The 22,537-nt window shown below is 69.8% G+C and overlaps 6 protein-coding genes across 7 annotated transcripts; 3 read left to right on the forward strand and 3 right to left on the reverse strand.

Annotated features, from left to right (window-relative positions):
* Positions 1–808: 808 nt before the first annotated feature.
* On the forward strand, positions 809–7,532 carry SNTB2 (syntrophin beta 2). The gene is made up of 7 exons (XM_086469249.1): positions 809–1,299; positions 5,303–5,513; positions 5,907–6,117; positions 6,342–6,484; positions 6,700–6,896; positions 7,083–7,264; positions 7,440–7,532. Exons 1-7 carry the CDS (start codon positions 870–872, stop codon positions 7,530–7,532), a joined length of 1,467 nt encoding a protein of 488 aa, XP_086325375.1. The 5' UTR covers positions 809–869.
* A 2,170-nt stretch (positions 7,533–9,702) lies between these two features.
* VPS4A (vacuolar protein sorting 4 homolog A) lies at positions 9,703–13,063 on the forward strand. The gene is made up of 11 exons (XM_086469001.1): positions 9,703–9,763; positions 10,169–10,280; positions 10,401–10,548; positions 10,647–10,708; positions 11,022–11,141; positions 11,314–11,470; positions 11,774–11,922; positions 12,033–12,114; positions 12,196–12,415; positions 12,513–12,653; positions 12,769–13,063. Exons 1-11 carry the CDS (start codon positions 9,743–9,745, stop codon positions 12,868–12,870), a joined length of 1,314 nt encoding a protein of 437 aa, XP_086325127.1. The 5' UTR covers positions 9,703–9,742; the 3' UTR covers positions 12,871–13,063.
* Positions 13,064–13,334: 271 nt separating this feature from the next.
* Positions 13,335–14,385, reverse strand: PDF (peptide deformylase, mitochondrial). The gene is made up of 2 exons (XM_086468847.1): positions 13,857–14,385; positions 13,335–13,731 (listed from the first exon to the last, which is right to left on the reverse strand). The coding sequence occupies exons 1-2, from the start codon at positions 14,383–14,385 to the stop codon at positions 13,574–13,576; spliced, it is 687 nt and encodes a 228-aa protein (XP_086324973.1). The 3' UTR covers positions 13,335–13,573.
* Positions 14,386–14,619: 234 nt separating this feature from the next.
* COG8 (component of oligomeric golgi complex 8) lies at positions 14,620–17,632 on the reverse strand. Its single transcript, XM_086468848.1, has 5 exons — positions 17,313–17,632; positions 16,774–16,981; positions 15,881–16,699; positions 14,969–15,137; positions 14,620–14,849 (listed from the first exon to the last, which is right to left on the reverse strand). The coding sequence occupies exons 1-5, from the start codon at positions 17,630–17,632 to the stop codon at positions 14,620–14,622; spliced, it is 1,746 nt and encodes a 581-aa protein (XP_086324974.1).
* Positions 17,633–17,724: 92 nt separating this feature from the next.
* NIP7 (nucleolar pre-rRNA processing protein NIP7) lies at positions 17,725–18,804 on the forward strand. Of its 2 annotated transcripts, XM_086468990.1 has the most exons (5): positions 17,725–17,786; positions 17,930–18,016; positions 18,132–18,270; positions 18,351–18,491; positions 18,575–18,804. In XM_086468990.1, the coding sequence occupies exons 1-5, from the start codon at positions 17,731–17,733 to the stop codon at positions 18,692–18,694; spliced, it is 543 nt and encodes a 180-aa protein (XP_086325116.1). In that variant the 5' UTR covers positions 17,725–17,730; the 3' UTR covers positions 18,695–18,804. The 2 variants fall into 2 exon arrangements, with proteins under 2 accessions (XP_086325116.1, XP_086325117.1); XM_086468991.1 differs by lacking the exon at positions 18,351–18,491.
* Positions 18,805–19,458: 654 nt separating this feature from the next.
* Positions 19,459–21,691, reverse strand: TMED6 (transmembrane p24 trafficking protein 6). Its single transcript, XM_086468992.1, has 4 exons — positions 21,482–21,691; positions 20,227–20,353; positions 19,863–20,014; positions 19,459–19,686 (listed from the first exon to the last, which is right to left on the reverse strand). The coding sequence occupies exons 1-4, from the start codon at positions 21,680–21,682 to the stop codon at positions 19,459–19,461; spliced, it is 708 nt and encodes a 235-aa protein (XP_086325118.1). The 5' UTR covers positions 21,683–21,691.
* Between the last annotated feature and the right edge of the window lie 846 nt (positions 21,692–22,537).

Consider the following 22,537-nt stretch of genomic DNA (forward strand, 5'->3'; position numbering starts at 1 on the left):
GCTCGTCCTTGCCCCGTGGGGCTCCCTGGTGGGGGAGCAGCAGGGGCAGGTTGGCGTCGGACCGAGGACGTGGCTGCCCTGCCCCGGGGCTGGGGGGAACGAGGCGGCACCCCCAGTCTCCTGCAGGGGCAGCGTCAGCTCCTGGTGTGGCTTCTCTCCCTGTGCTGGGTGGGTCGGTGGGCACTGGGGTGCTGTTTGGGGCAGGGGACTCCCATCCCCAGGCAAGCCAGGCTCCACCACGGGGGTGCTCAGCACCCATCCAGCCGCACCTCGGGCTGGGCGAGCAGCCTTGTACCCCAGCTCCACACCTCGGGAGAGGCACTGGCTCTCTGAGCTGCATCCCCGTGCGATTTTAGGGGCGCAGCTGAATAACCGGGCGCTTTCTCCAGCCCTTCCAGTAACACCAGTACTCCCAGTTTGTACCCTCCGCGGTAGGACCAAGCGGTATGCCCACCCCTTCCAAAAAAAAAGACCTCTCCCCAGCCCCGAGGAGGGGAAAATTGGGACTGTAGGACCAGTTTCCTTAGGAATAACGGGGGGGGGGGCGGGGGGGGGGGCGCGGTTTTGGGCAGAGCCCGGGAAATGGAGCGCGGGGCGGGAAATGGAGAGCGGGGGGGCGTGGCTAAGGCGCCCCTCCCCACGCCCCGCCCCCTCCCTCCGCAGAGACCAATCGCAGCAGCGGCGGCGCGCCGCTGCTGCGATTGGTCTCTGCGGAGGGAGGGGTGGGGCGTGCCGGCCACGCCTCTCCCGGCTGCGCGCAGCCTACCGCGGCGCGCCATGCGGGCGGGGGCGTGGCTGCGATGCCACACCCCCTCCTCCTCTAGGCCACGCCCCTTCTCCCGGTACGCGGCGGCGGCGGCGGCGGCGGCATGGCCGTGTGGACCCGGGCTTGCAAAACGGGGCTGGTGGAGCTGCTGCTGCGGGAACGTTGGGTGCGGGTGGCGGCGGAGCTGAACGGCGAAGCGTTGAGCCTGACGGCGGAACCGGGAGGCGGGGAAACGGCGGTGGTGAACGGCGTGGTTAACGGCAACGACGCGGAGGCGGCGCCCGGTTGCGTGCGGAGGGTGCGGGTGGTGAAAGCGGAGGCGGGAGGGCTGGGGATCAGTATCAAGGGAGGACGGGAGAACCGTATGCCGGTGCTCATCTCGCGGATCTTCCCGGGGTTGGCGGCGGAACGGAGCGGGGCGCTCCGTCTGGGCGACGCCATCCTCGCCGTTAACGGCGTCGATCTCCGCGATGCCACCCACGATCAAGCCGTCCAAGCGCTGAAGAGAGCCGGCAGGGAAGTCATCCTCGAAGGTACCGACTAACTTCCAATCCCCCGCACCGTCCCTGCGACCGGTCCCCGGTGTTCCCTCGCTCCTCTCCCGGGTGCCTCCCCGCCCCGTTACCGGGTCCCCGGACACCCCCTTGCCGCTGTCACCGGGCTCCCGGAATCCCGCTTGGGCCCCTTTTCCCCCACCCCCATCACGGTACATGTGTATCCCCCCCCCCTAAAACCCCCAACCCCGCTGCTGGGTCCCGGTGTGACCCCGCCTGGCATGGGGACAGGGCTGTCCCCTCCCCAGCGCTCCTGCTTGCGGCGGGACGGGGACCCCTCTCAGCACGGGGACAGGGACGGGGCCATCTCTGCTGACCGTGGGACAGAGCTGGGGTCCCCTGGCTGCGGCATCCCCCTCTTACAGACTGTCCCCTATCTTTGGGGTCAGAGCCCCTGGGGTGGGTGCTTGTGCCCTCCAAGTCCCCAGGGCTCCCCGGGGGGGTGGGTTTGGGGTCTGCCCATGTCTCCATGGGCTCCGTGCCCGCGGTGCAGCCAGCTCGGGCCTGGCCTGGCACAGCCACCAGCTCCTGCCCGACCTGTTCCCGGCAGCCCGGCAAGTTTGGGCAGGACCCGCCTGGCCCAGCGGCACCGGGCTCGTGCCATGGGGCACCGCGCCCCGGGCAGCCGGGAGGACACGAGCCCCCCATGCCGTGGGTCAGGGTGACCCGTGCAGGTCCGTGGTGCCACAAGCACCATCCTGGCGTCCTGGCAAGGCCGTCTGTCCTCCGGTGTGTGGGGCTGCTCCATGGACGTCATGCCCAGTGGGCGCTGGGCTTGGTTGGCTGTGCCCGGCTCGCCCGGGCTGGCCGTGGTGACGGGCGCTCCCGCTCACCCGCTTGCTCCCAGTATGCTGCACCAGCACGAGGGCAGGTGGTGGGCACCCTGGTGCGGCCGCATGTGGCTCAGGGTGGCTCTGTGCAGCTCGGCCATGGCCACGCTGCTGTGGTGAAGCTGCAGCGTTGGGTCAGGGCCACTGTCAGTGGCAGCGAGAGTCCCAGCAGGACTCTGTGCCGGATTCACCATCTCCCCACCGCGTCCTTCCCTCTCCTCCCGTCCCGCGGCCGTTTGATCCTGTCCCGCAGGAGCTCCGGCCCTGTGCCGTGTTTGTCTCTCGTTTCCGCCACCGGCACGGCCGCCGCGGCAGCCGCCCCTTCCCTTCCCGTCGGGGCTGCTCATCCGACGGCTGCAGCCGCCCCGCAGCCCGGCAGGACCGTCCGGCGCCTGGCTGGCCTCTGCGGGCCCTGGAGAAGAGCTGGGGAAGACCTTGGCCGCGCCACCACCCCCCGTCCCTCCTCGCCAGCCCCTGGAGGTGCGACCACCCTGGCAGGTGCCGGGCTCCCAGGCTGGTGCCGGGGCTTTGCCTGGGCTCTGGGCTGGCGGTGGAGCTCGGGAGCACCAGTCCTGCGCCGGCTCCCCAGTAGGGTTGCAGCCCCCAGCCTGGGCACTGGGTTTAGCCATAGGGACCTGCACTGGGCGCCTTCCTCTTGGGGTGCCCATAGGCACACGGCTCTGGCGCGCTGGGGGAAGGGAGCCCTTCCGCCTCTGCGGGGGAGCTGCGGGCAGAGCTGCCGGCCGGCGGGCACCGGGGCGGGCCGGGTGCTGGCGAAGGGGAAGACCGGTTGCAAAAGCCGACCCACGTGCAAAATGTGGGGAAACCTCTTCGGTGTTTGCCCTCTGGGTGCCGGTGGCAGGAGGGGGCTGCGGCCCTGGCAACAGACCGATGCTGTCCGGATGGCGCATGGGGGCTCGGCCCCAGTGAGGCTGGCGCTAACCCGGCGTTGCCGTGCAGCCGGAGCAGCTGCCTTCCTGCGGCGGGTCGGGCGAGGGGTGCAAGCAGCGGCCGGGTTTCCTTTGCGGTGAGCGCGTAGGTGGGGAGGCAGCGGCTGTGCCGGGCTGGCTGTGCACCGGCCGCTGGGTCACCAGAAGCAGAAGAGGTGGTTGCAGGTGCCACCACCCTGGTGCCAGTTTTGTGCCCACCCGCACGGGGGTCTTCATGCACGTGCCGTAGCTGCATCTCCCCCAAAAGCAGAGAGCTGGCTTGGTGCCGGGGTCTGCCTCCCGCGGTGGCCGAGCTGGCACGGCCTGGCAGCAGCTGCCTGCGGGTCCCAGCCACCACCAAGAGCCCGGCCGAGCCCACGCTCCTCCGGCAGCGCCCCAGCACAGCGCTCGGGCTGCCGCACCACCAGCTGCCTGGCTCGGCCTCTCGCCCTCCCGGTGCTCTCGGTGAGCCTATCCTTCGGGGAGGTGTTGGCCGTGCCGCGGCGGAGGTCAGCACTGGCACCGCAGGGCCGTGGCACCGTGAGCTGGAGCCTGGCTGGAGGGTGCCGGGCTCCCGAGCGGCGCTGGAGGCAGCTGCCAACATCTGGCAACCAGCTGCCGAGCGGCCCTGCGGCGGGAGCTGCCGCCACTGCCGCTGCCCCGCGGCGCTGCCCTGCCCTGCCTGGCCAGGCAGCGGGATTAGGGGTGCGCGGGGACGGCGGTAATCCCGGGATCAGCGCGGCGGGAGGCTAATATTAACTCGTTTGCTGCCCGCAGCAAGGACAAGCGCCTCGTGGCAGCACGTCCCCCACCCCGCCACGCTGCCCAGCTCAGCAAATCCGGCGGGTGGGTGGGGGGCTGCTCCCCATCCCTGCCGCCATCTCCCCGCCGGCACCGCAGGCAGGTGTCGGCCCCCGTGGCATTGCAGCCGGCGAGCCCAGGGCCGTGGCAGGCGCCTGACCGCGGGGTCTGGCAGCGGCACGACAGGCCGAGAGCAGGACCTGGGTCCCGCCGGTGCTGTCGCTCCGGTGAAGCGCCGGTGGGCCGGCTGGCCTGGCTGCGGCTCCGCGGGCGCTTTCACCGGGCGGCAGGGAGCTTCGCTTCGCGGAGGATTACGGCTTATTTGCTTTTTTTTTTTAGCTTGGTTTTAACTCCCCGCTGCCCCGAGGGGTGTGGATGTTGCCGTTCCCAGCACGTTCGTCCTTCGGCGATGGGCTGTCGGCGCTCGGCGCAGGCCGGTTGCTCTTGTGCCGGCCGGAGCGAGCCGTGTCCAGGGCGTGGAGGCGCGGCGGGCAGGGGTCCAGCGCCGGCTGCAGGCGCCGCGTCCCAGGCTGCCGTCGGCGCTCGCTCGCAGCTTTCCTGCCTGGCCGGGCGGCCTCGTCCCCGCTCTGGCAGCCGGCTCGGCTGACGCTCCCTGACATCTTGGAGGCGTTGGCCGTCCCTGAGCGCGGTGGCTGGCTCAGCCGCTGGCGCTGGTGAGCCCACGGCGGCACCGCTGGCTGGGTGAACCAGGTTCTGTGGCTCCCACTCACCCTGTCCCGACTTGGGGTGGGCTCCGGGGTGCTGGCGCCTCGCCGGGGCTCTGCTTTGGCTGGGCTGGGTGGTGTTTGGTGAGGGAGAGTCCGAGGGGAATAGGAGCCGGTGCCTCCTTCCTTCCTGCCTGGCTTGGAGAGGAGCGTGGAGCCGGGATGTCCTGGCTGCAAACCCTCCTCCTCCTCGTCCTGCTGGGGTCAACTCGCCGTCAACGCCTGCAGCGCTGGAAACTTGGCCGGTGCCATCCTGGCAGCGCGGCAGCCGGGGCGGGCAGGATGGGCTGCAGGCTGACCTCCTGCCTGGCCCCATTGTGCTGCGCCGCCTTCCCTTTCCTACACCGGCTGCTGGTAACGGGGATGAGCCGCCGGCGCCTGTTGCCAGCTCAGAGCAGGGTGGGACCCCCCGGGCCGTACCCCAGTCCCCAGGGCTGCCGCACCCCCCGGGGCACGAAGGCAGGATCCCCCCCTTTCCTGCTGCCTGTCCTCTGCCTGCGGCACGAGGGGCACGGGCTGGGCTGGGGGACATCCCGCAGCCCCCCAGGGGCTGGCCGAGACCCCGTGCATGCTGGCGGGGGGACAAAACACCCCCACGGTGTGAGCATCCCCGGGGTGCAGGCTGCGGCGCAGGGGTGTGGGACCCCTGCCCAGCCCTAATGCGTGTGTGTGTGTGTGTCCCCCTCTGCTTTTCCAGTGAAGTTCATGAAGGAGGCGACCCCCTACATCAAGAAGCCCTCGCTGGTGTCGGACCTGCCGTGGGAGGGGGCCGCCCCGCAGTCGCCCAGCCTGAGCGGCAGCGAGGACTCGGGCTCCCCCCAGCACCAGGGCCCCCGCGACCGCAAGGTGATCCCCCTGAAGATGTGCTTCGCCGCCCGGAACCTCAGCATGCCCGACCTGGAGAACAGGTAAGGGCAGGGGCTGCCCGTACCTGCCCGCCCCCCCCCCCCAAACCCAAATATTGCTGGCCTGGGGGACCCCGCTCCCCACGGACCCCCCTTCCCTGCAGCTGTGACCTCCCGCTTCCCCCCGCCGAGCCACGGACGGAAAAGTCGGGGGGTTTGGCTGGGGCCAAGGCTGTGCCGTGCCCCCCCCCAAGCCTGCCAGGGCGGCTGGCTGCCTCTCCTGCCTACAGAAAGGGGGGGTCCCACAAATCCCCCCGGCGTTGCCTGCCGGCAGGGCTGCCACCAAGCTGTGCTGGAGGCTTCCCAGCACGGCCGGAGCCCCAGACCAGTGCAGCCAGTTTGCCAGGCTGGGCACGGGCAGGGCCACGCTCAGCTGGGCGCCGCGTCCCCTCGCAGGCTGATCGAGCTGCACTCGCCGGACAGCCGGAACACCCTGATCCTGCGCTGCAAGGACACGGCGACGGCCCACTCCTGGTTCACGGCCCTGCACGCCAACATCACCGCCCTGCTCCCCCAGGTCCTGGCCGAGCTCAACGCCATGCTGGGCACCGGCGGCGCCACGGCCGGTGGCCGGGAGGTGAAGCACATCGCTTGGCTGGCCGAGCAGGTATTCCATGGATTCGCTGCCCGGGAGCCGCAGCTCTGCCCGGGCACCCCCCGGGGGCTGCCCCCCGGCTTGGCTTTTTGGGACGGCCACCCTCGGCAGCGCCTTGCAGAGCTTCACGTGGGCGCTGCCGAGAGCCCGGCAACGCAGAGGTGCCGGCTTGGTGTTGGCCCGGTTGGCAGCTGCAGCCCCCGGTGCCCCTCACCGTGCCCCCGTGCCTCTTGCAGGCGCGCCTGGACGGAGGGCGGCAGCAGTGGCGGCCGGTGCTGATGGCGGTGACGGAGAAGGACCTACTGCTGTACGACGGCATGCCCTGGACCAGGGACGCCTGGGCCTCCCCCTGCCACAGCTACCCGCTGGTGGCTACCAGGTGGGCTCCTGGGGGGCTGCATCCACCCACCCGCCCGCCTTCTGTGGGGGGCAGCTCCCCTCGGCCACATCCAGCTCCTCCGCTCGTGCCTTGCCTCTGCCTCTTGCCGGCGCAGGGTGGGGGAGACCCCAAAACGCCCGTGGGCACGGGACGGCGCTGGTGCCGATGTCGCGCCCCTGATCCCCCACCTCCATCCGTTCCCCACCCATCCCCAGGCTGGTCCACTCGGGCTCCGGACGCCGCTCGCCCGCCCTGGGCTCGGAGCTCACCTTCGCCACCCGGACGGGCTCTCGCCAGGGCGTGGAGATGCACGTCTTCCGCGTGGAGACCCACCGGGACCTCTCCTCCTGGACACGCGTCCTCGTCCAGGGCTGCCACGCCGCTGCCGAGCTGATCAAGGAGGTGACTGTGGGTGAGTGCTGTGGCTGGGGGACACCCCCCCCCCCGGGGCTCCCCACTTCCCTCCCGGGGCTCTGGGGTGCCGGCAGGGCTCGGGTGCAGCAGGATCTGGGTGGCCCAGTGGGGACCCCCGCTCTGGGGGGGGTTCTCGCGAGCGGCGGAGCGGGCAGGGGGTGCTGAGCCCTGCCTGTGCCCGCAGGCTGCACGCTGGGCGGGCAGGAGGTGCAGCTCTCCCTCCATTACGAGGGCGGCTTCACCATCAGCCGGGAGGAGCCGGGCGGCAGCGTCCTCTTCCGCTACCCCTACGAGAGGCTGAAGATGTCGGCGGACGACGGCATCAGGACCCTCTACCTGGATTTTGGGGGCCCTGAGGGGGAGCTGGTGAGAAGGGGGGGGGGGTATGTGTCTTCCTCCAAGGGTGGCTCTTGCTTCCCCCCATCCCTGCAGATTATGGCTGCCTGGACCCACTCGGTAACACACCCTGGCAGCGGGACCGGGGGGTTTGGTATGCCGGTGGCGGGGGCTGACGCCGTTCTCCGTTCCCCCCCCTCCCCAGGCGCTGGACCTGCACTCCTGCCCCAAGCCCATCGTCTTCGTCCTGCACACCTTCCTCTCGGCCAAAGTCACCCGCATGGGGCTGCTGGCGTAGGTGGCCCCCGGCCCCCGCCTGCCTCCCCCCACCACAAACCAGCCGGGGAAAGCGGAGGGGCCCCCCCTCACCCCTCCTGCCCCACCAGTGCCTTGCCGGGGATGGGACTCGCTGCCCGGAGAGCTGCCGGGGACATGGCAGGACGGCTGCCCCGGGGGGGGGGGGGCCAGGGGGAGCCTCTCCTGCTCCGTGCCGGCGGTCCTGGTCCCCCACTTTGTGCTGGGGGGGCCGGGGCTCAGACACCAGCTTTAATCCCCCTGGGCCTGAAGCCATCACTGATCTCACCGCCTGTGCCTTAGAGCGGGGCGAGCCCGGCCCCACCACCCCCCCACCACCCTTGGGGGACCCCTCGTGTTCCCCCCCCGCCCCGGGTCTGGGGTAACCAGCGCCCTCCCTGCCGTGGGACTCCCCCTGGGGGGGGTCACGTCAACCCCACATGGGATGGGGATGGGGGGTCCCCCCCATTGCTGCAGCACGGGCTCCCCTTGCCCCATTCAGCGGGGGGGGGGACACACACTTGTCTTACTGGGGGCACTCAGGGGTACAGAAGGGGGGGCTCGTCCCTGGGGTGCAGGGTGCAGCAGTAAGCCCCCCCCCCCCCAATTCCAAAGCCAGAAAACAAACGTTGTGTCTCCGCTGCCCCGGGCAGAGGGACGGGGGCTGCTGGAGCCCCCCGGGCTGCCACCCCCCACGGTTTCCCCCCCCCCCCCCCGCTGCAGCCTGTGCCCCCCTGCCTGGGAGCTGCGGTGGGGTCCGGCCCCGCGCTGCCGGGGGGGGGGGGCTCGCAGGCCCCTCCGGATTTGGGGCGGGACGTGTAGATTGATGCACTTTCGCTTTTTGTATTTTCTCTCCCACCCCCCCGCCCCAAGGGGGGGGGGCAGCTCCCGCACCCCGGGGTGCTGGGGGGGAGCCCTGGGCATAGTGGGAGTGGGGGACAACCCCCACCCAGGGGTCCCCCCTCAGCCAAACTCCTCTGCACAATTTTCTGCTTGGCGTGGGGCCACGCTGGCCGGGGGGGGGGTCCCGGGGGGGGTGTGCCAGCCCCCGGCCCGGGGTTGCAGCTTGCACACAAGCACTACATCCCCCCCCCCCCCCGCACCCCCCCGGGCGCCGCCCGCCCCCTCTATTTTTGTATTCTTTGTAAATGGCTATTTATACCGGACCGCCTGCCGGGGGCTCCGAGTGTCACTCTGGGGGTGTCGGGGGGGCTGGGGGTATCGGGGGGGGGGGGGAAGGGTGCGTATGTCTGCTGGGGGGGGTGCAGTTAATTCCAGGTCCAACACGGGGACTGGGCTGCCCAGTATACGAGAGACTGGGATGTACTGGACTGAACCCGGCGGGGGGGCTCAGAGTTGTCATAGACCCGCCGGTGGTTGGGGGGGGGGGGGGGGCGAGGTGGGACACACACGTGTGGGCGCGGGGGGGGGGGGGGTGTGTAGGGGTGTGCACACGTGTGTTGGGGTGTGAAGAGGGGGTGTGGAGGGGTGTGCACACGCACACAGGTGTTGGGGGGGTGTCTGCGTGCACACGCATGTGGGGGGGGGAGTGCGCACACAGGTGTCGGGGGTGTGTGCACACGTGTGTAGGAGTGGGGGGGGTTATAGAGGTGCGCGTGCACACACAGACACAGAGGTGGTGGGTGTGCCTGCACACGTGGGTGCAGGCGTGGGTGTAGGGGTGCACACAGGTGTTTGGGGGGTTGTGTGCACACGTGGCTGTGGGTGTTTGTAGGGGTGTGCACATGGACACAGGTGTGTGCACACGCATGTAGGGGGGGTGTGTGTGGGGGGGTGTATATACACACACACACACATGGGTGTTGGGGGGAGGGTGTGCGTATGTGTGTGTATACACCCCCCCACCCCCCCCGTACCCGTGCGTGTGTGTGCACGCGCGCATGTGCCCACGTGTGTGTGTGTGTGGGGGGGGTGTCTGCAGGCGCCCGCACGCGCCAGGGTGCACACGCGTGTGCCCGCGCGCGCCCTCGCGCATCCCGTGCGCGTGTACGCGGGCGCCCCCGCGGCCCGGGGGGCGTGGCGCGGGAGCGAGGGGGCGTGGCGCGGCCCCGCCCCGCCCCGCGGGTGCCGGCGGGTGCCGGCAGAGGGCGCAGGCGCGCACAGCCGCAGTCGCGGGCGGTCCCGTGGGCCCCGCCGCCGCCGCCGCCGCCGCCGGGCCGGGCCGCACCAGGAGCGGCGACACCGGGCGATGAGATGACAACGTCCACCCTGCTGGTACGGCGGGCGTGGGGGGGGGATCTGCCGGGGCCGGGCCTCGGCCTGCGCCTCGCCCCCGGCCCGGGGCCTGGCCGGGCCTCCGCACGCCCCGCTGTGAGGCCGCGCCGGGGAGGCGTCACCCGGCCGCCGTGCTGGTCGCGGAACGGCCTCACCCGGCCCCGGTGCGGTGACGGTCGGCGAAAGGCCTCCCTCTGCGCCGGTGCCAGGCCCCGGGCCCTGCCGGGGCGGTGGGGAGGAAGGAGGGGGCGCCTCGTCCTGACGGGTGCTGGGGAAGGGGCCCCGCTGGCCGCCCCGGTGCGAGCAGGCCCGGCCCGACCCGCTCCGGGGTGGAGAAGGGCCTCGTCCTGCTCCGTTCCCGGTGCCGCTCCCCGGCTAACAGCCCTCCTCCCCCCCCCCCGCCAGAAAGCCATCGACCTGGTCACCAAAGCCACCGAGGAGGACAAGGCCAAGAACTACGAGGAGGCGCTGCGGCTGTACCAGCACGCCGTGGAGTACTTCTTGCACGCCATCAAATGTGAGACGGGGGCCAGTGTGTCCCCCCCTAGCCCGGGGGGGCTCTGGGAGGGGGGTGCTGGCTGTGGCACAGGCCCACGGGTGACATTTGGTGGTGCTGAGGGTGTGTGTGCTTGTGCAGATGAGGCTCACAGTGACAAGGCGAAGGAGAGCATCCGGGCTAAGTGCATGCAGTACCTGGACCGGGCGGAGAAGCTGAAGGAGTACCTGCGCAGCAAGGACAAGCAGGGCAAGAAGCCGGTCAAAGAGTCCCAGAATGACAACAAGGGGTGCGTGGGGGGGTGTGAGGGGGGGTTCCTCCCTGCCCGACGGCGGAGCTGGCAGGACCTGGCTGGTCCCGCTCCTGACTTGTGTCTCCTCTCTCCAGGAGTGACAGTGACAGCGAGGGCGAGAACCCCGAGAAGAAGAAGCTGCAGGAGCAGCTGATGGGTGAGGGGCTGCGGCAGCCGCAGCGGGCAGGGTGGCACTGGCTGGCTGCGGGATCAGCAGAGGGATTCCTGAACGGCTGTCGTGAGGGGGAGGCTGCTGGGAGTGGGGGGACAGACTGCGGCCCAGAGGCATGTTGCTGGGGTCTGGTATCCCCCAAACCAGCCTCTGAGCCAAGGGGTGGTGGGATTGGCGTGGGGGGGGCGGGGGTTTGGTGGGGAGGGATGGTGGCTGTGGGTCTCGCGGCTCTCGACGGGCGGCAGGAGCGCAGTGCCCATCTCCGTGGGGCCGCGTGAGCAGAGCCACCCTCTCCCAGGTGCCATCATGATGGAGAAGCCCAACGTGCGGTGGAGTGACGTGGCCGGGTTGGAGGGAGCCAAGGAAGCCCTGAAGGAGGCGGTGATCCTGCCTATCAAGTTCCCGCACTTGTTTACCGGTGAGCGTGACGGCAGCACCACGGCTGCCACTCGCCCACGGAGGAGGTGCTGTGGGGTGGGCACGTGCTGGGAGGTGACCCCGAGCAGCGGGGACATGTGTCCCTGCGGGCCCAGGCAGAGCTGGGCTGCACAGGGCCACGGGGGAGCCATGACACTGGCCTCTTGTCGCAGGGAAGCGCACGCCTTGGCGAGGGATCCTGCTCTTCGGGCCCCCTGGCACCGGCAAGTCCTACTTGGCCAAGGCTGTGGCCACCGAGGCCAACAACTCCACCTTCTTCTCCGTGTCGTCCTCGGACCTGATGTCGAAGTGGCTGGGGGAGAGTGAGAAGTAAGTTGGCAGCAGGGGGGCACAGCTGCCGGGGGCCGGGCTGGCAGTGGCGGAGCTCTGGTCGGGGTCAGGGAGCCACCGGTGCCGGTGAACGCTGATAATGGCTCCCAGGGGAGAGCACGGGCCCTCCTGAGGCTCCACAGCCCGGGGGTGGCCCTTGTCCCGGCCCGGCACTCGCCTCAGCACCAGCGCAGGGTTGCCGGGGCGGGAGGAGCCGGTGGCGTGTGGGGCTCCTCGCCCCGGGGCTCTGGGTGCCGTTGGTGGTCCCTGAGCCGGGACCCCGTCCCCCGCCTTTGTTCTCAGGCTGGTGAAGAACCTCTTTGAGCTGGCGAGGCAGCACAAACCCTCCATCATCTTCATCGACGAGGTGGACTCGCTGTGCGGCTCCCGCAACGAGAACGAGAGCGAGGCGGCGCGGCGCATCAAGACGGAGTTCCTGGTGCAGATGCAGGGTGCGCGGGGCGCCCCGGGGGGCCCAGCCGGCGCGGGGAGAAGCTGCCGGGCGCCTTCGTCCCGCGGCTCCCTGGGGGTGGCTCTGAGCTTTCTCCGTCTCTCTGGGCAGGTGTGGGGAACAGCAGCGATGGGATCCTGGTGCTGGGCGCCACCAACATCCCCTGGGTGCTGGACTCGGCCATCAGGAGACGGTGAGCAGGATGCGGCTCGCTGCCGGGGGGGTGGCCGTGCCGCGGCGGGGGGGCGGGGCTCACGGCCCTGCCTGCCCGCAGGTTCGAGAAGCGGATCTACATCCCGCTGCCCGAGGAGGCGGCGCGGGCGCAGATGTTCAAGCTGCACCTGGGCAACACCCCGCACTGCCTGACGGAGGCCAACGTGCAGGAGCTGGCCCGCAAGACCGACGGCTACTCGGGGGCCGACATCAGCATCATCGTGCGGGACGCCCTCATGCAGCCCGTGCGCAAGGTGCAGTCGGCCACCCACTTCAAGAAGGTGAGCTGGGGCGGGGCGGGGGGGCTGCTCCCACCGGGGCGCGGGGCTGGGCGGGGGGGGTCCGTCCCCATCACCGTCCCACCCGGCTCCGCTGTAGGTCCGCGGTCCCTCCCGCACCACCCCCGGCGCCTTCGTGGACGACCTCCTGACGCCGTGCTCGCCCGGCGACCCTGGTGCCACCGAGATGACCTGGATGGAGGTGCCCAGCGACAAGCTGATGGAGCCCATCGTCTGCATGGTGAGTGCGGCCGGCCCGGCGCCCGTCCTGCCGGCTGGAGGCGGCTCCCACCCCCCCCCAGTCCCGTTTCCCCCCACGCCACCGGCTCTCAGCCCCCTGCCTGCCTGCGTTGCAGTCGGACATGCTGCGCTCGCTGGCCACCACCCGCCCCACCGTCAACACCGAAGATCTCCTGAAGGTGAAGAAATTCACGGAGGACTTTGGACAGGAAGGTTAAGGTGGGGGGAGGACACCAGTGTGGGGCTGGAGCAGCAGTGCCCCTGCCGCGTGTGTCCCCCTCCTTCCCCACTGCGCCGGCCGTGCCAAACGGGTTCATCTTCCCCTCACTGCTCACCCCATCCCACTGCAGCACCCGGCAGGGCGCGAGGAGCACGGCCCGGGGGGGGGCTGACACTACGGGGGGGGTAGCATCAGAGCATGGCCTGGGCGGCTGGGTGCTCCCCCTGGCCGCACCCCACTCTTCTTCTTCTTGCTCTTTTTTTTTTATTTTTTAAATTAATGCTGCTTTGGGTTCTGTCTTGTTTATATGAAAATAAAAACAATCCAAAAGCTTCAGCCGGTGCTCAGCCCCTCTCTGAGGCTTTGACCGCACCGGGGGACCCAGCCCGGCCCCCCAAGCCCCCCCCCCCCCGGGTAACGCACTGCCTCAGGGCTGAGGCCCCCAGCTCTGCCTGTGCCCTGGCGGGGTGTGGGGCTCCCCGCGCTCCAGCCACCCCAGACTGGGATGTGTGGGTGGGCAAGAAGGGCGAGGAGCTGGGCCGAGTCCTCACGGTGTGTATTGGCTGCAATAAAGCTGAGTGGGAGCCCCCGGGGCTGTGACTCCACGCCGCTTCTTTCACCGGGGTACCGGCGGAGCCCCGGCGCACCGGCACACACACCTGGGGCTCCACCACGGCTCTGCTCCCCCGGGGCGGTGAACTTCAGTCCAGGAGCTCCATCCAGCTGATGTTGGTGAAGGTGCGGGGGTCCATGCGGTCGATGTAGAGGGTCCCGTCCAGGTGGTCCATCTCGTGTTGGGCAATGCGGGCGGCCCAGCCCGTCGCCTCCCAGCTCACCGGCTCCCCGCGCTCATCCACGCCTGCTGCCAGGGAGAGCGGCGGTCAGGGGAGCTGGGGAGGGCCCGCAGGGCGATGGGGGTGCAGTGTCCCACCCGCAGCACGGCAGAACCCCCCCACCCCCACCCCGGGGTTGGGGAGCCCGTACCGGAGACGTGGACGGCCCAGTGTCGCGGGACGTAGGCGGAGAAGCCCTTGAGGCTGGCGCAGCCCTCGGGTGCGGTGACGAGCCGGGCGTCGAGGACGCGGAGCACGGGGTTAACGAGGAAGCAGAGCGGGAAGGGCTCGATGCGGTGGGCGCGGCGCAGCGCCGGTGGGTACCGGTGGCACAGGTCCGGGGGTAGCTCGGCGGCGAAGACCCGCCACGGTACGCCGAGCTGCGGGGCGCTCAGCCCTAGGCACGCCCCGCGCCGCAACCCGGTCGCCAACGCCGCCGTCAGCTCCCGTAGTTCGGGACCCCCCAACAGCTCCGGGGTCACGGCGGCGGCGGCGGCCCGCAGCACCGGAGCGCCCACCTGGCAGGGAGCGGCGAAAGGCGGCGCGGGAGGGCCCAGCACCTTCCGCCGCAGCGCTCGCCAGTACGAACGTTCGCGTTGATACCAACCCACCGAGGTCCCGCACCCGCGGCCCGGGAAGGTCTTTCCTACCAGCCGCCATCCCGCCGTGAAGGCCGCCATGGAGGAGGAAGGGCGGGCTGCGCATGCGCGGCGCAGCGGGACGGCGCCCCCTGGCGGCGGGGAGGTGCGGCCTAGCGCACGGTGCAGGCGGAGCCTGCACCGTGCGCTAGGCCGCACCTCCCCGCCGCCAGGGGGCGCCCCCACCCGTATTGACCGGGGATTTTGGGGGGGGGGGGTGGCTGCCCGGTGCAAGCAAGAGCCGTGAGGGGGTGACCCGGCCCAGCCGCAGCCTCGCTACCCGGTGGTCGCCGGGATATCCGGTAGCAAAGCCCCCCCGGGAGGGCTCTGCCGCCCTTGCGGAGGCAGGGGTTCACGGGAAGCAGCGTCGTCTTCCCCGTTTTGGGGCTTCTGGGCCGGTTCCTCCTCGCCAGGCGCCGGCAGGAGGAAGGCTAACGGCTCCCTGAGGGCGACGGTGTCGATGCGACCCAGGCGGCCGAAGCGCTGGAGTTGGGTAGGGGGAACGCCTGCCGGAGAGGGGGAGAGTGGGCTCGGGTGGAAAGCGGGGGGGGGGGGGGGCCCCCTCCACAGGCAACACAGCACCCACCCCCTCCCCAAAGGTGGGAACCGGCGGGAGAGGTCTCACCCAGCGCCTGCGCGATCTGTGCCGGGGGAAAGAGGACCTGGAGGCAGCGGTTGAGGTAGGGCAGCAGGTCTTCGAGGAAGGCGGCGCAGAATTGGGTGAAGAGCTCCTGCTCCCGCTCGCTGAAAGCCGCCTCCTCCGCGCGGTGGAAGGCCAGGATGGTTTTGGTCACCTGCGGGGAAAAGCAGAGTCGTTAGTTCCTCAGAATCATTAATTCTGAACATGAGCCGGCCGTGGGACCAGGTGGCCACCTCATCCTGGCCTGTGTCAGCCATGGTGTGGCCAGCAGCAGGGAGGTGATCGTGCCCCTGTGCTCAGCACCGGTGAGGCCGCCCCTCGAATGCTGGGGGCAGTTTTGGGCCCCTCACTGCAAGAAGGACACTGAAGAGCTGGAGCGTGTCCAGAGAAGGGCAACGGAGCTGGTGAGGGGTCTGGAGAGCAGGTCGGGTGAGGGAACTGGGGGTGTTCAGCCTGGGGAAGAGGAGGCTGAGGGGAGACCTCATCGCTCTCTGCAGCTGCCTGAGAGGTTGTGGTGAGGTGGGGTCGGTCTGTTCTCCCAAGTGACAAGCGATAGGACGAGAGGGAACGGCCTCAAGTTGCACCAGGGGGGGTTTAGGTTGGGCATCAGGAGAAATTTCTTCCCCAAAAGGGCTGTCAGGCCCTGGAAGAGGCTGCCCAGGGCAGGGGTGGAGCCACCACCCCGGGGGTGTTTAACAGCCGTGCAGACGGGGTGCTGAGGGACAGGGTTCAGTGGTGGCCTCGGCAGCGCTGGGTTAACGGTTGGGCTCGATGGTCTCAAAGGCCTTTTCCATCCTAAACAGTTTTATGCCTCCATCCTACCAATACCTGGGGCAGGGCGAGCCCCTCCCCGTGTTCTCCCAGGACAAGGCCCAACTCCATCCCCCAGCGCCTCACCTCCCCCAGCGCGTCCTCCAGGCAGGCGGTGACATCCTGGGCCAGGGCGACCGGGCAGCAGAGCCGCAGGTCATTGAAGGCAACGAGGAGGCCATTGAGGAAGCAGGCGAGGGGTGGGAAGTCCAGCAGCACCATGGGGGGCTGCAGCGTTCCCGGCTGGGCCGTGGGCACCGGCACCCCTGCGCTGCCCCCCAGGACGGCCGGGGTGGAGATGAGCGTGTAGGAGTTCATCTCCTCCCGAAATTTCTCCACCGCCTCCTCCACCGCCTTCCTGAAAGCGGCGGCGGCCACGTGCTGGAAGAGGGGGGCCAGCTGCCCGCGGAAATCGGCCCCCACCCTGCTGAAGGAGAGGCCGAAGTACATGCACTGCCCCAGCAGCGAGTCCAGGCGGCCGCCCACCCCGCGCCGGAGGTCACGCTCCAGCGTCCGCAGGAACTCGGAGACCTTCTGCAGCACCCAGCCGTGGAAGATGGCCCCCTCGTTGAGGGCCTGCCCCTCGGCGGGCAGGAGCGGCTCCTCGTCAGAGAAGATGGCGCGGTACTGGGTGACGATGTCGAAGAGGTGGACGCGGCAAGCCTCGATGGTCTTGGTGAGGTGGAAGTAGGGGTCTGCGTCGGGGATGGCGGCCTGGATGGAGCGCAGCCAGGCGTCCCGTGCCTGCAGGAACTTGATGCGCAGCTCGGCCTCCGTGAAGACGTCCATGCGCCGCAGGTAGCCGATGACCCGCAGGCAGGCCGGCAGCGGGATGTTGGTGCGGAGCTGCTGGATGAGCTGGCTCAGCATCAGCTGGGCCGACTGGCGCACCTCGGCCACGATGCCCTGGGGCGGGAGAAGAGGCCTCAGCCGCGGCGGGGGCCGGGTGTGGGGCGGCCGCGGGGCAGAGTGGGGCCTACCTGGATGACGGGGATGGTGCTGTGCTTCCTCTCCAGGCGGCGCACGTAGGCCGCCAGCTCCAGCGCCTCCTCGTAGTAGCCGTTGCGGACGCAGGTGTCCATGAGCTGCGGGATCTCCAGGATCTCCAGGATCTCCGTGTGCCGGTTCAGCGTCAGGCTGTTCATCCGCCGGCTGCAGGCGATCTCCTCGGCATCGCGCACGAAGTTCCTGCGGGATCGGGATGGGATCAGTGCGAGGGTCGTGTCCCCCTGCTGGACCCCGGGACCCTCCCACCCACGCTGGCCTCTCCCCAGCGCTGCCTCTGCCCCCAGTCGCAGCCGGCCCCGATCCTCACTGGGCCCAGCGCCAGGACCCCTCTCCCAGCCCAGCCCTCCCCTGCCCCCAGGGCCGCTCCTTCACCTCATGCCCCGTCCCAGCCTCACCCCAGTCCTTCCCGCCCCCCGCCTCAGCCCCTCCACGGCCACCCGTGCCTTCCCCGCTAACCCCGGTCCCAACCCCGCCCCGGGTGCCCCCGCCGCCCCGCTCCCCGGCCCCGCACCGGCAGGCGTCCTGGAGAGCGGGCAGGCGGTCCAGCAGGCTGCCGAGGCGGCTCTCGATACCGCCGAAGCCGCGGCCGGCGCGGCCGGTACACTCGGCGGAGCGGATGAAGGCCCGGTAATGCTCGAAGGCCAGGCGGCGGGTCTCCGCCCCGACCCGCGCCCGTTCCGCCGCCAGCCGCGCCGGTTCCCGGCCCAGCTCCGCCAGCCCCAGCGCCGCCAGCTCGGCCACGTAGGCGGAGAGCTCGGGGCCGCCGGGCCCCGCCGCCGCCGGGCCGCGCAGCCAGGCCAGCAGCCGAGCCTCCTCCGCCGCCGCCGCCATCGCGCCGCTCTGGCCGCCACGTCTCGGTGGGCCGAGGAGCCACTTCCGGTTCCGCGACTTCCGGTTCCGGCGCGGTCCAGCGCGTGCGGCGAGGAGCGATGCGGCCGCTAACGGAGGCGGAGACGCGGGCGGTCTTCGAGAAGCTGGGGCGATAGTGAGGGGCCGGGCACCGGGCACGGGGGTGCGGAGGGGCTGGGGACCGGGAGGGCTGGGCCCCGGAGAGCAGCGGAGCGGCGGTAGGAGGGGGCCGGGGAAGAGGGGACCGGGACCGGGGCTCACGGGGTCTTGTCCCCGCAGCATCGGTGAGAACATCCAGCTGCTGGTGGACCGGCCCGATGGCATCTACTGCTTCCGCCTGCACCGCGACCGCGTCTACTACCTGAGGTGAGCGGGGCTGGGGAGGGGGGACAGCGGCGGCGGGGGGGACCGGGCAGCGGCGGGGGGGGGGGGCCGTTGGCCTGCGAGCCGCTCCAGCTCTGTCCCTTGGCTCTCCCCGCAGCGAGAAGCTGCTGAAGGTAGCTGCCAGCATCCCCCGGGACAACCTGGTGTCGCTGGGCACCTGCTTCGGCAAGTTCACCAAGACGCAGAAGTTCCGGCTCAGCGTCACGGCCCTGGACTTCCTCGCGCCCTACGCCAAGGTGGGACACGGCCCCCTGCCCCCCAGCCCCTCACCAGCCCCCCGCCCCAGCCCCTCACCTTCTCTGGGCCTCTCTTACAGTACAAGGTGTGGGTGAAGCCCGGCTCGGAGCAGTCCTTCCTCTACGGCAACCACGTCCTGAAGTCGGGCCTGGGCCGCATCACGGAGAACACGGCGCAGTACCAGGGCGTGGTGGTGTACTCCATGGCCGACGTCCCCCTGGTGAGCGGCCGGCGCAGACCCCACACTTCCCAGGGCTGGGACGTGGGGAAGACCCTCTCTCATCTTTCCTTTATCCCCCTCAGGGTTTTGGAGTGGCCGCCAAGTCCACCCAGGAGTGCCGGAAAGTGGACCCCATGGCCATCGTGGTGTTCCACCAGGCCGACGTTGGGGAGTACGTGCGGAACGAGGACACGCTGACCTAAGGGACCTCGGGCGTTTCTGGGCAGAACAGACCTTGTCCTTCACCGTGGGTGCAGCAGCGGTGGCGAAGGGACGCGCAGGGAGCCCGCCCCGAGCGGGGCGGAGGGACTGAGAGCTGCCAGCACGCAGCCCCGCACCCGGGGGGGCTGCTGCCAACGCCAGAAGGAGCTCCCCCCACGCCAGACCTGCCCCTGCCGTCACATAAAGCCTGTTCCTTCTCCCAAAGCGCCTGTTGTCTAGCGCGGAGCCTCGGGGCGGGGACAACCCTCGCCCCTTCTGTGGGTCTCTGCCCGCCTGGGGTGCCGCTCCAGAGGGGAGAAGCACCTCGCTGGGTTCGGCAGAGGGGGCTGGGGGCGGCTCGCAGCCCAGGGCTGAGCTGTTGGAGGCTTCAGGGAGGGCAGGACGGGGCAGGCAGGCGCCTGCGAGGCAGGACTGGCTTCGCCCAGGCTTGCAGAGGGGGGACGGGGGCAGCAGGCTGTGAGCGCTCCCCTGGGGGGTTCCTTTATTTGGCGCCAGGTAGAAAAGGCACGTTGGGACGTTAACAGCAGGTTGGGACGGACAAACCGACCCAGCAGGCAAAGCCCAGGCGAGCGGGTCGTGCTTTTCTTCCCTCGGGGTGATTTCAGCCGAGGCAGGGCTCGAGCCGGCGGCAGGAGCGGGGCGGAACTCTCCCTCCTCCTCCTCCCCGAAGCAGGATCTGGCTTTCCCTCCCGCCCTGCGGTGGGGCAGGGGGGCAGCTCGGTCCTGCCCGCAGTTCTGGGTGCCGCTAGCACTTCTGCCGGCTGGAGGTGGTCTGCACGTTGAAGAGGCGCTTCAAGAAGTAGAGCTGCAGCACCCCAGAGAGGACGATGACGCAGCTCTGAGCCATCGACCACCAGCTGACGTAGCGGTGGTTGGACTCCAGAAGGAAGGAGTCAGCCCCTTTCCGCATCCGGGCGAAGTTGTAGAACCGCCACATGTGGAAGATGTGGAGCTGCAGCTTCCGGATGCTGACCTGCGGGAGAGGGGGGTGCTGGGCAGCGGGGCCCGGGGCCGGCAGGAGCTGCCCGCTGGGCTCGGCGTTACATCGAGCTGCAGCTCAGCCAGGGGCAGGTGCCCCTCTCCGTTCCCTTGGGAGGCCGTGCCCATCCCCGCTGCGTTGGGGCGCCCTGTGGTTGCCTTGACACTCACCTCGATGGCCTCCAGGGTGTTGTTCAGCTCTTTCCTCTCTTCCAGCTGCTTGTTTTCCGCATCGAAGCCTTCGTAGTAGACACCGAAGTTGAGATACACCTGCATGAAGCCAAAGTGGTTTTGCTGGTTGTCCAGGCAGAGCTGGTAGAAGCCTGCAGAGAGAAATGGGGATTGTTGTTTCCTGAGCAGAAGAGTCACAGCCAGGCAGACCCACCCCCAGCGCTCGACTCATCCTCCCCGTTGGGAAGGAAGGCGTGATCAGACGGATGAAGGCTCAGGGAAGCGCTGGCTGGCTGGGCAGGTTCGGAGCTGCTGCTCCTGCCCGCCTGCAGCTGGGCTGGGCAGGGGCCGGGGCAGCGGGGACCTGTCTCCTCGGTGAGGAAGTCGATCTGTCCTCGTACATCCCAGGAACTGCCAAGCTGGAGGCCGTTGGGGTCACTTGCCGTGGCCAGGATGTTCCTGCCGGTGGCGATCCCAGTCGCCCGCTGGACCTGGAGGCAGGAAACACCCAAAGGGCATTCGTGGGCCTGACTCTGCACCCAGATGGCAGCCCACAGGAGCCCTCGTGCGCAGGGCAAGGACTCAGCGGGGACCTGGGCATTGGTTTGGGGTCCGTGGGGAGCTGCCCCCTTCGCTCCTGTGAGCTGAGGCCAGGAACAGCCTCCAGCGAGCTGCCAGCAACACGTAAAAGAAAAACCCCACGGCCTGCAGGCAGGGAGCCCTGCGGTTCCCAGCGCCTGCTCATGGTGCCGCAGGTGCTTGCACCGACCCCTCGTCTCCCACCCCACACGCCCACCCCATCTCCCTGCCGCCTGGACTGGGCGCTGCCGGCCACCGGAGCGTTGGGAGACGGAGCTGTGTCGAGCGCTGGGGCTGCACCGTGTTCTCACGGGGCTGCTCTGCCGAGCACAGAGCCGGGGTGAAGCTGCCAGCGCTGGGCACGGCCGTGCCCCGGCTCTCCTTCAACCAGCCTAGTGTAAACAGGAGATAAAAGGGCTGCAGTTTCCCCTGGGGGAAGGGGACCGAGCGCGGGGACAAGCAGATAGGGCTGTGCCCGAGACCTTCGGCGTGCCTGCCACCTGCGGCTCAGAGGGCCGAGGGCTGCGCAGCGGCCTCCAGCCAGCCCAGCCAAGGGCAGAGCTCCCCGCAGTGCCGGGACGCCCTGGAGCTCGCTGCCAGTGAGCTCGGGGTGCTCAGGCACCATGTCCGGAGCTCTCGGCACTGCTTGATGGTTTTAAAACAGGTATTTTAAAAAAATAAATGGCATCAACGATGGAAATGGCCTAAAAAAAGCACAGTCCCTGAGATGAAGCATCCAGCTGACTGCAACCGTTCCCTGTTTTGGCTGAGGACCTGCCCCACGCGAGGCAAACCCCTGGGGGCAGCAGGTCTGGAGTTCAGCCAGCCCATGGTTGTTATCCCACGGGGTCTCCTTCCACGCCTAAGCCTGGTCACAGCACCAAGGTGACGGAGGACTGCCCACCGCGGGACCCGCCGCGCCCTCGGAGCGGGCAGCTGGCACCGGCGGCAGAGCTGCGGCGTGGCACCGCCGCTCCCCGACCCCCACCGGCAGCTGCGCCGCGCCGACAGCTTCCCGGGACGCGTCCCGCAAGGCCCACCTCGTAGCTGAAGAAGAAGTTGCCAGTCTGGTGTGCGAACTGCCAGAAGCACTCCACGGCGCCGGCGGGGATGACGATGGCGAAGTCGTAGCGATCCGCCCCACGGAAGAGGGGCTCCTGGCTGGATCCGCTCAAGGGCTCGGTCTTGGGGCAGCCCGCGGGGCCCAGCAGCGCCAGGAGCACCAGCAGCAGCAGCAGCATCCTGCTCCCCAGCCTCCAGCACCCCGGGGCAGGGCAGGGCAGGGCAGGGGCCGGGGCCCGCGGTGGCAGGGGTAATCATTAACTGCTCCGCAGCGGCACTCGGCAGCGCCGGAGCCGGTGTCAGGAGGAGCAAGGCGCAGGATCCGCTCCTCAAGGTGATCTCGGCGCAGGGCAGGAGCTGGTCTGGCTCGTCCACGTTGGGGCTCACCCAGCTGAGCCCTTCTGCCGGGGCCGAGGCTGCTGCGGAGAAGCACCGTGGCCACCAGTGGCATCTCCCGGCTGCACCGAGCCGGTGCCCAGCCAGGCCCGCTCCCCTACGCTCGGCCAGTCTGTGCCTTGGGAACAGGGAAATGAAGCAGGAAAAGCTCTTTACTCCAAGGAACTGCCAGTTTAAGCCTTGGTCTGTGACACCCTCCTGGCACAGCCGGGGGCAAGAGCCCGGCACAGAAGAGGGAAGAACAGACTCGGACCCACACAGCACGAACGCGCCTCCTTCCCCCTCGGCACGACCACGGGGCACGGCCTCACCCCGGCAGCTGCCGGTCCAGCTCGTGGCTCACGTGGAGCGTCCGCAAGCACCGGGTGCTCCTGCCTGCACCCAGGGCTGCTCCGAGCCCAGGGCAAGGGTTTTACAAGCAGGAGGGGAGGGAAACGCACGGCCCCAGCCAGGTGCCAAGGGAAGCTCATTCCAGCAGCTGCTGCTGAAGGACGGAGGGGAAGCAGGTGTTTCCCCACAGGCTGCTCCCCAGCCCCGGCTCTGCCGCCAAGAGAAGCTGCTTTGAGAAAACGCCACCCCCGGCCCTTCGATTTCAACAGAAGTCTAGTCTAGAACCTTCTGCCTCACGCCTACGCCGA

Source organism: Leptosomus discolor, chromosome 8 (genome assembly GCF_034619465.1).
Source record: "Leptosomus discolor isolate bLepDis1 chromosome 8, bLepDis1.hap2, whole genome shotgun sequence".
In the NCBI taxonomy this organism is placed as follows: domain Eukaryota; kingdom Metazoa; phylum Chordata; class Aves; order Leptosomiformes; family Leptosomidae; genus Leptosomus; species Leptosomus discolor.

What these genes read in the sequence shown, in the direction of transcription:
- SNTB2 (XM_086469249.1), top strand. Translation starts at nt 870, where the DNA reads ATGGCCGTGTGGACCCGGGCTTGCAAAACGGGGCTGGTGGAGCTGCTG. An exon ending in TCGCTTGGCTGGCCGAGCAG is followed by an intron (nt 6,118 to 6,341) that starts GTATTCCATGGA and finishes TGCCTCTTGCAG; the next exon opens with GCGCGCCTGGACGGAGGGCG. An exon ending in GATCAAGGAGGTGACTGTGG is followed by an intron (nt 6,897 to 7,082) that starts GTGAGTGCTGTG and finishes CTGTGCCCGCAG; the next exon opens with GCTGCACGCTGGGCGGGCAG.
- NIP7 (XM_086468990.1), top strand. Translation starts at nt 17,731, where the DNA reads ATGCGGCCGCTAACGGAGGCGGAGACGCGGGCGGTCTTCGAGAAGCTG. An exon ending in GACCGCGTCTACTACCTGAG is followed by an intron (nt 18,017 to 18,131) that starts GTGAGCGGGGCT and finishes CTCTCCCCGCAG; the next exon opens with CGAGAAGCTGCTGAAGGTAG. An exon ending in TCCTCGCGCCCTACGCCAAG is followed by an intron (nt 18,271 to 18,350) that starts GTGGGACACGGC and finishes CCTCTCTTACAG; the next exon opens with TACAAGGTGTGGGTGAAGCC.
- VPS4A (XM_086469001.1), top strand. Translation starts at nt 9,743, where the DNA reads ATGACAACGTCCACCCTGCTG. An exon ending in GACTCGGCCATCAGGAGACG is followed by an intron (nt 12,115 to 12,195) that starts GTGAGCAGGATG and finishes GCCTGCCCGCAG; the next exon opens with GTTCGAGAAGCGGATCTACA. An exon ending in TGGAGCCCATCGTCTGCATG is followed by an intron (nt 12,654 to 12,768) that starts GTGAGTGCGGCC and finishes CCTGCGTTGCAG; the next exon opens with TCGGACATGCTGCGCTCGCT.
- TMED6 (XM_086468992.1), bottom strand. Translation starts at nt 21,682, where the DNA reads ATGCTGCTGCTGCTGCTGGTGCTCCTGGCGCTGCTGGGCCCCGCGGGC. An exon ending in CTTCCTCACCGAGGAGACAG is followed by an intron (nt 20,015 to 20,226) that starts GTCCCCGCTGCC and finishes TTCTCTCTGCAG; the next exon opens with GCTTCTACCAGCTCTGCCTG. An exon ending in ACACCCTGGAGGCCATCGAG is followed by an intron (nt 19,687 to 19,862) that starts GTGAGTGTCAAG and finishes CCTCTCCCGCAG; the next exon opens with GTCAGCATCCGGAAGCTGCA.
- COG8 (XM_086468848.1), bottom strand. Translation starts at nt 17,632, where the DNA reads ATGGCGGCGGCGGCGGAGGAGGCTCGGCTGCTGGCCTGGCTGCGCGGC. An exon ending in GCTCTCCAGGACGCCTGCCG is followed by an intron (nt 16,982 to 17,312) that starts GTGCGGGGCCGG and finishes CCGATCCCGCAG; the next exon opens with GAACTTCGTGCGCGATGCCG. An exon ending in ACAGATCGCGCAGGCGCTGG is followed by an intron (nt 14,850 to 14,968) that starts GTGAGACCTCTC and finishes CCTCTCCGGCAG; the next exon opens with GCGTTCCCCCTACCCAACTC.
- PDF (XM_086468847.1), bottom strand. Translation starts at nt 14,385, where the DNA reads ATGGCGGCCTTCACGGCGGGATGGCGGCTGGTAGGAAAGACCTTCCCG. An exon ending in CTGGGCCGTCCACGTCTCCG is followed by an intron (nt 13,732 to 13,856) that starts GTACGGGCTCCC and finishes CCCTGGCAGCAG; the next exon opens with GCGTGGATGAGCGCGGGGAG.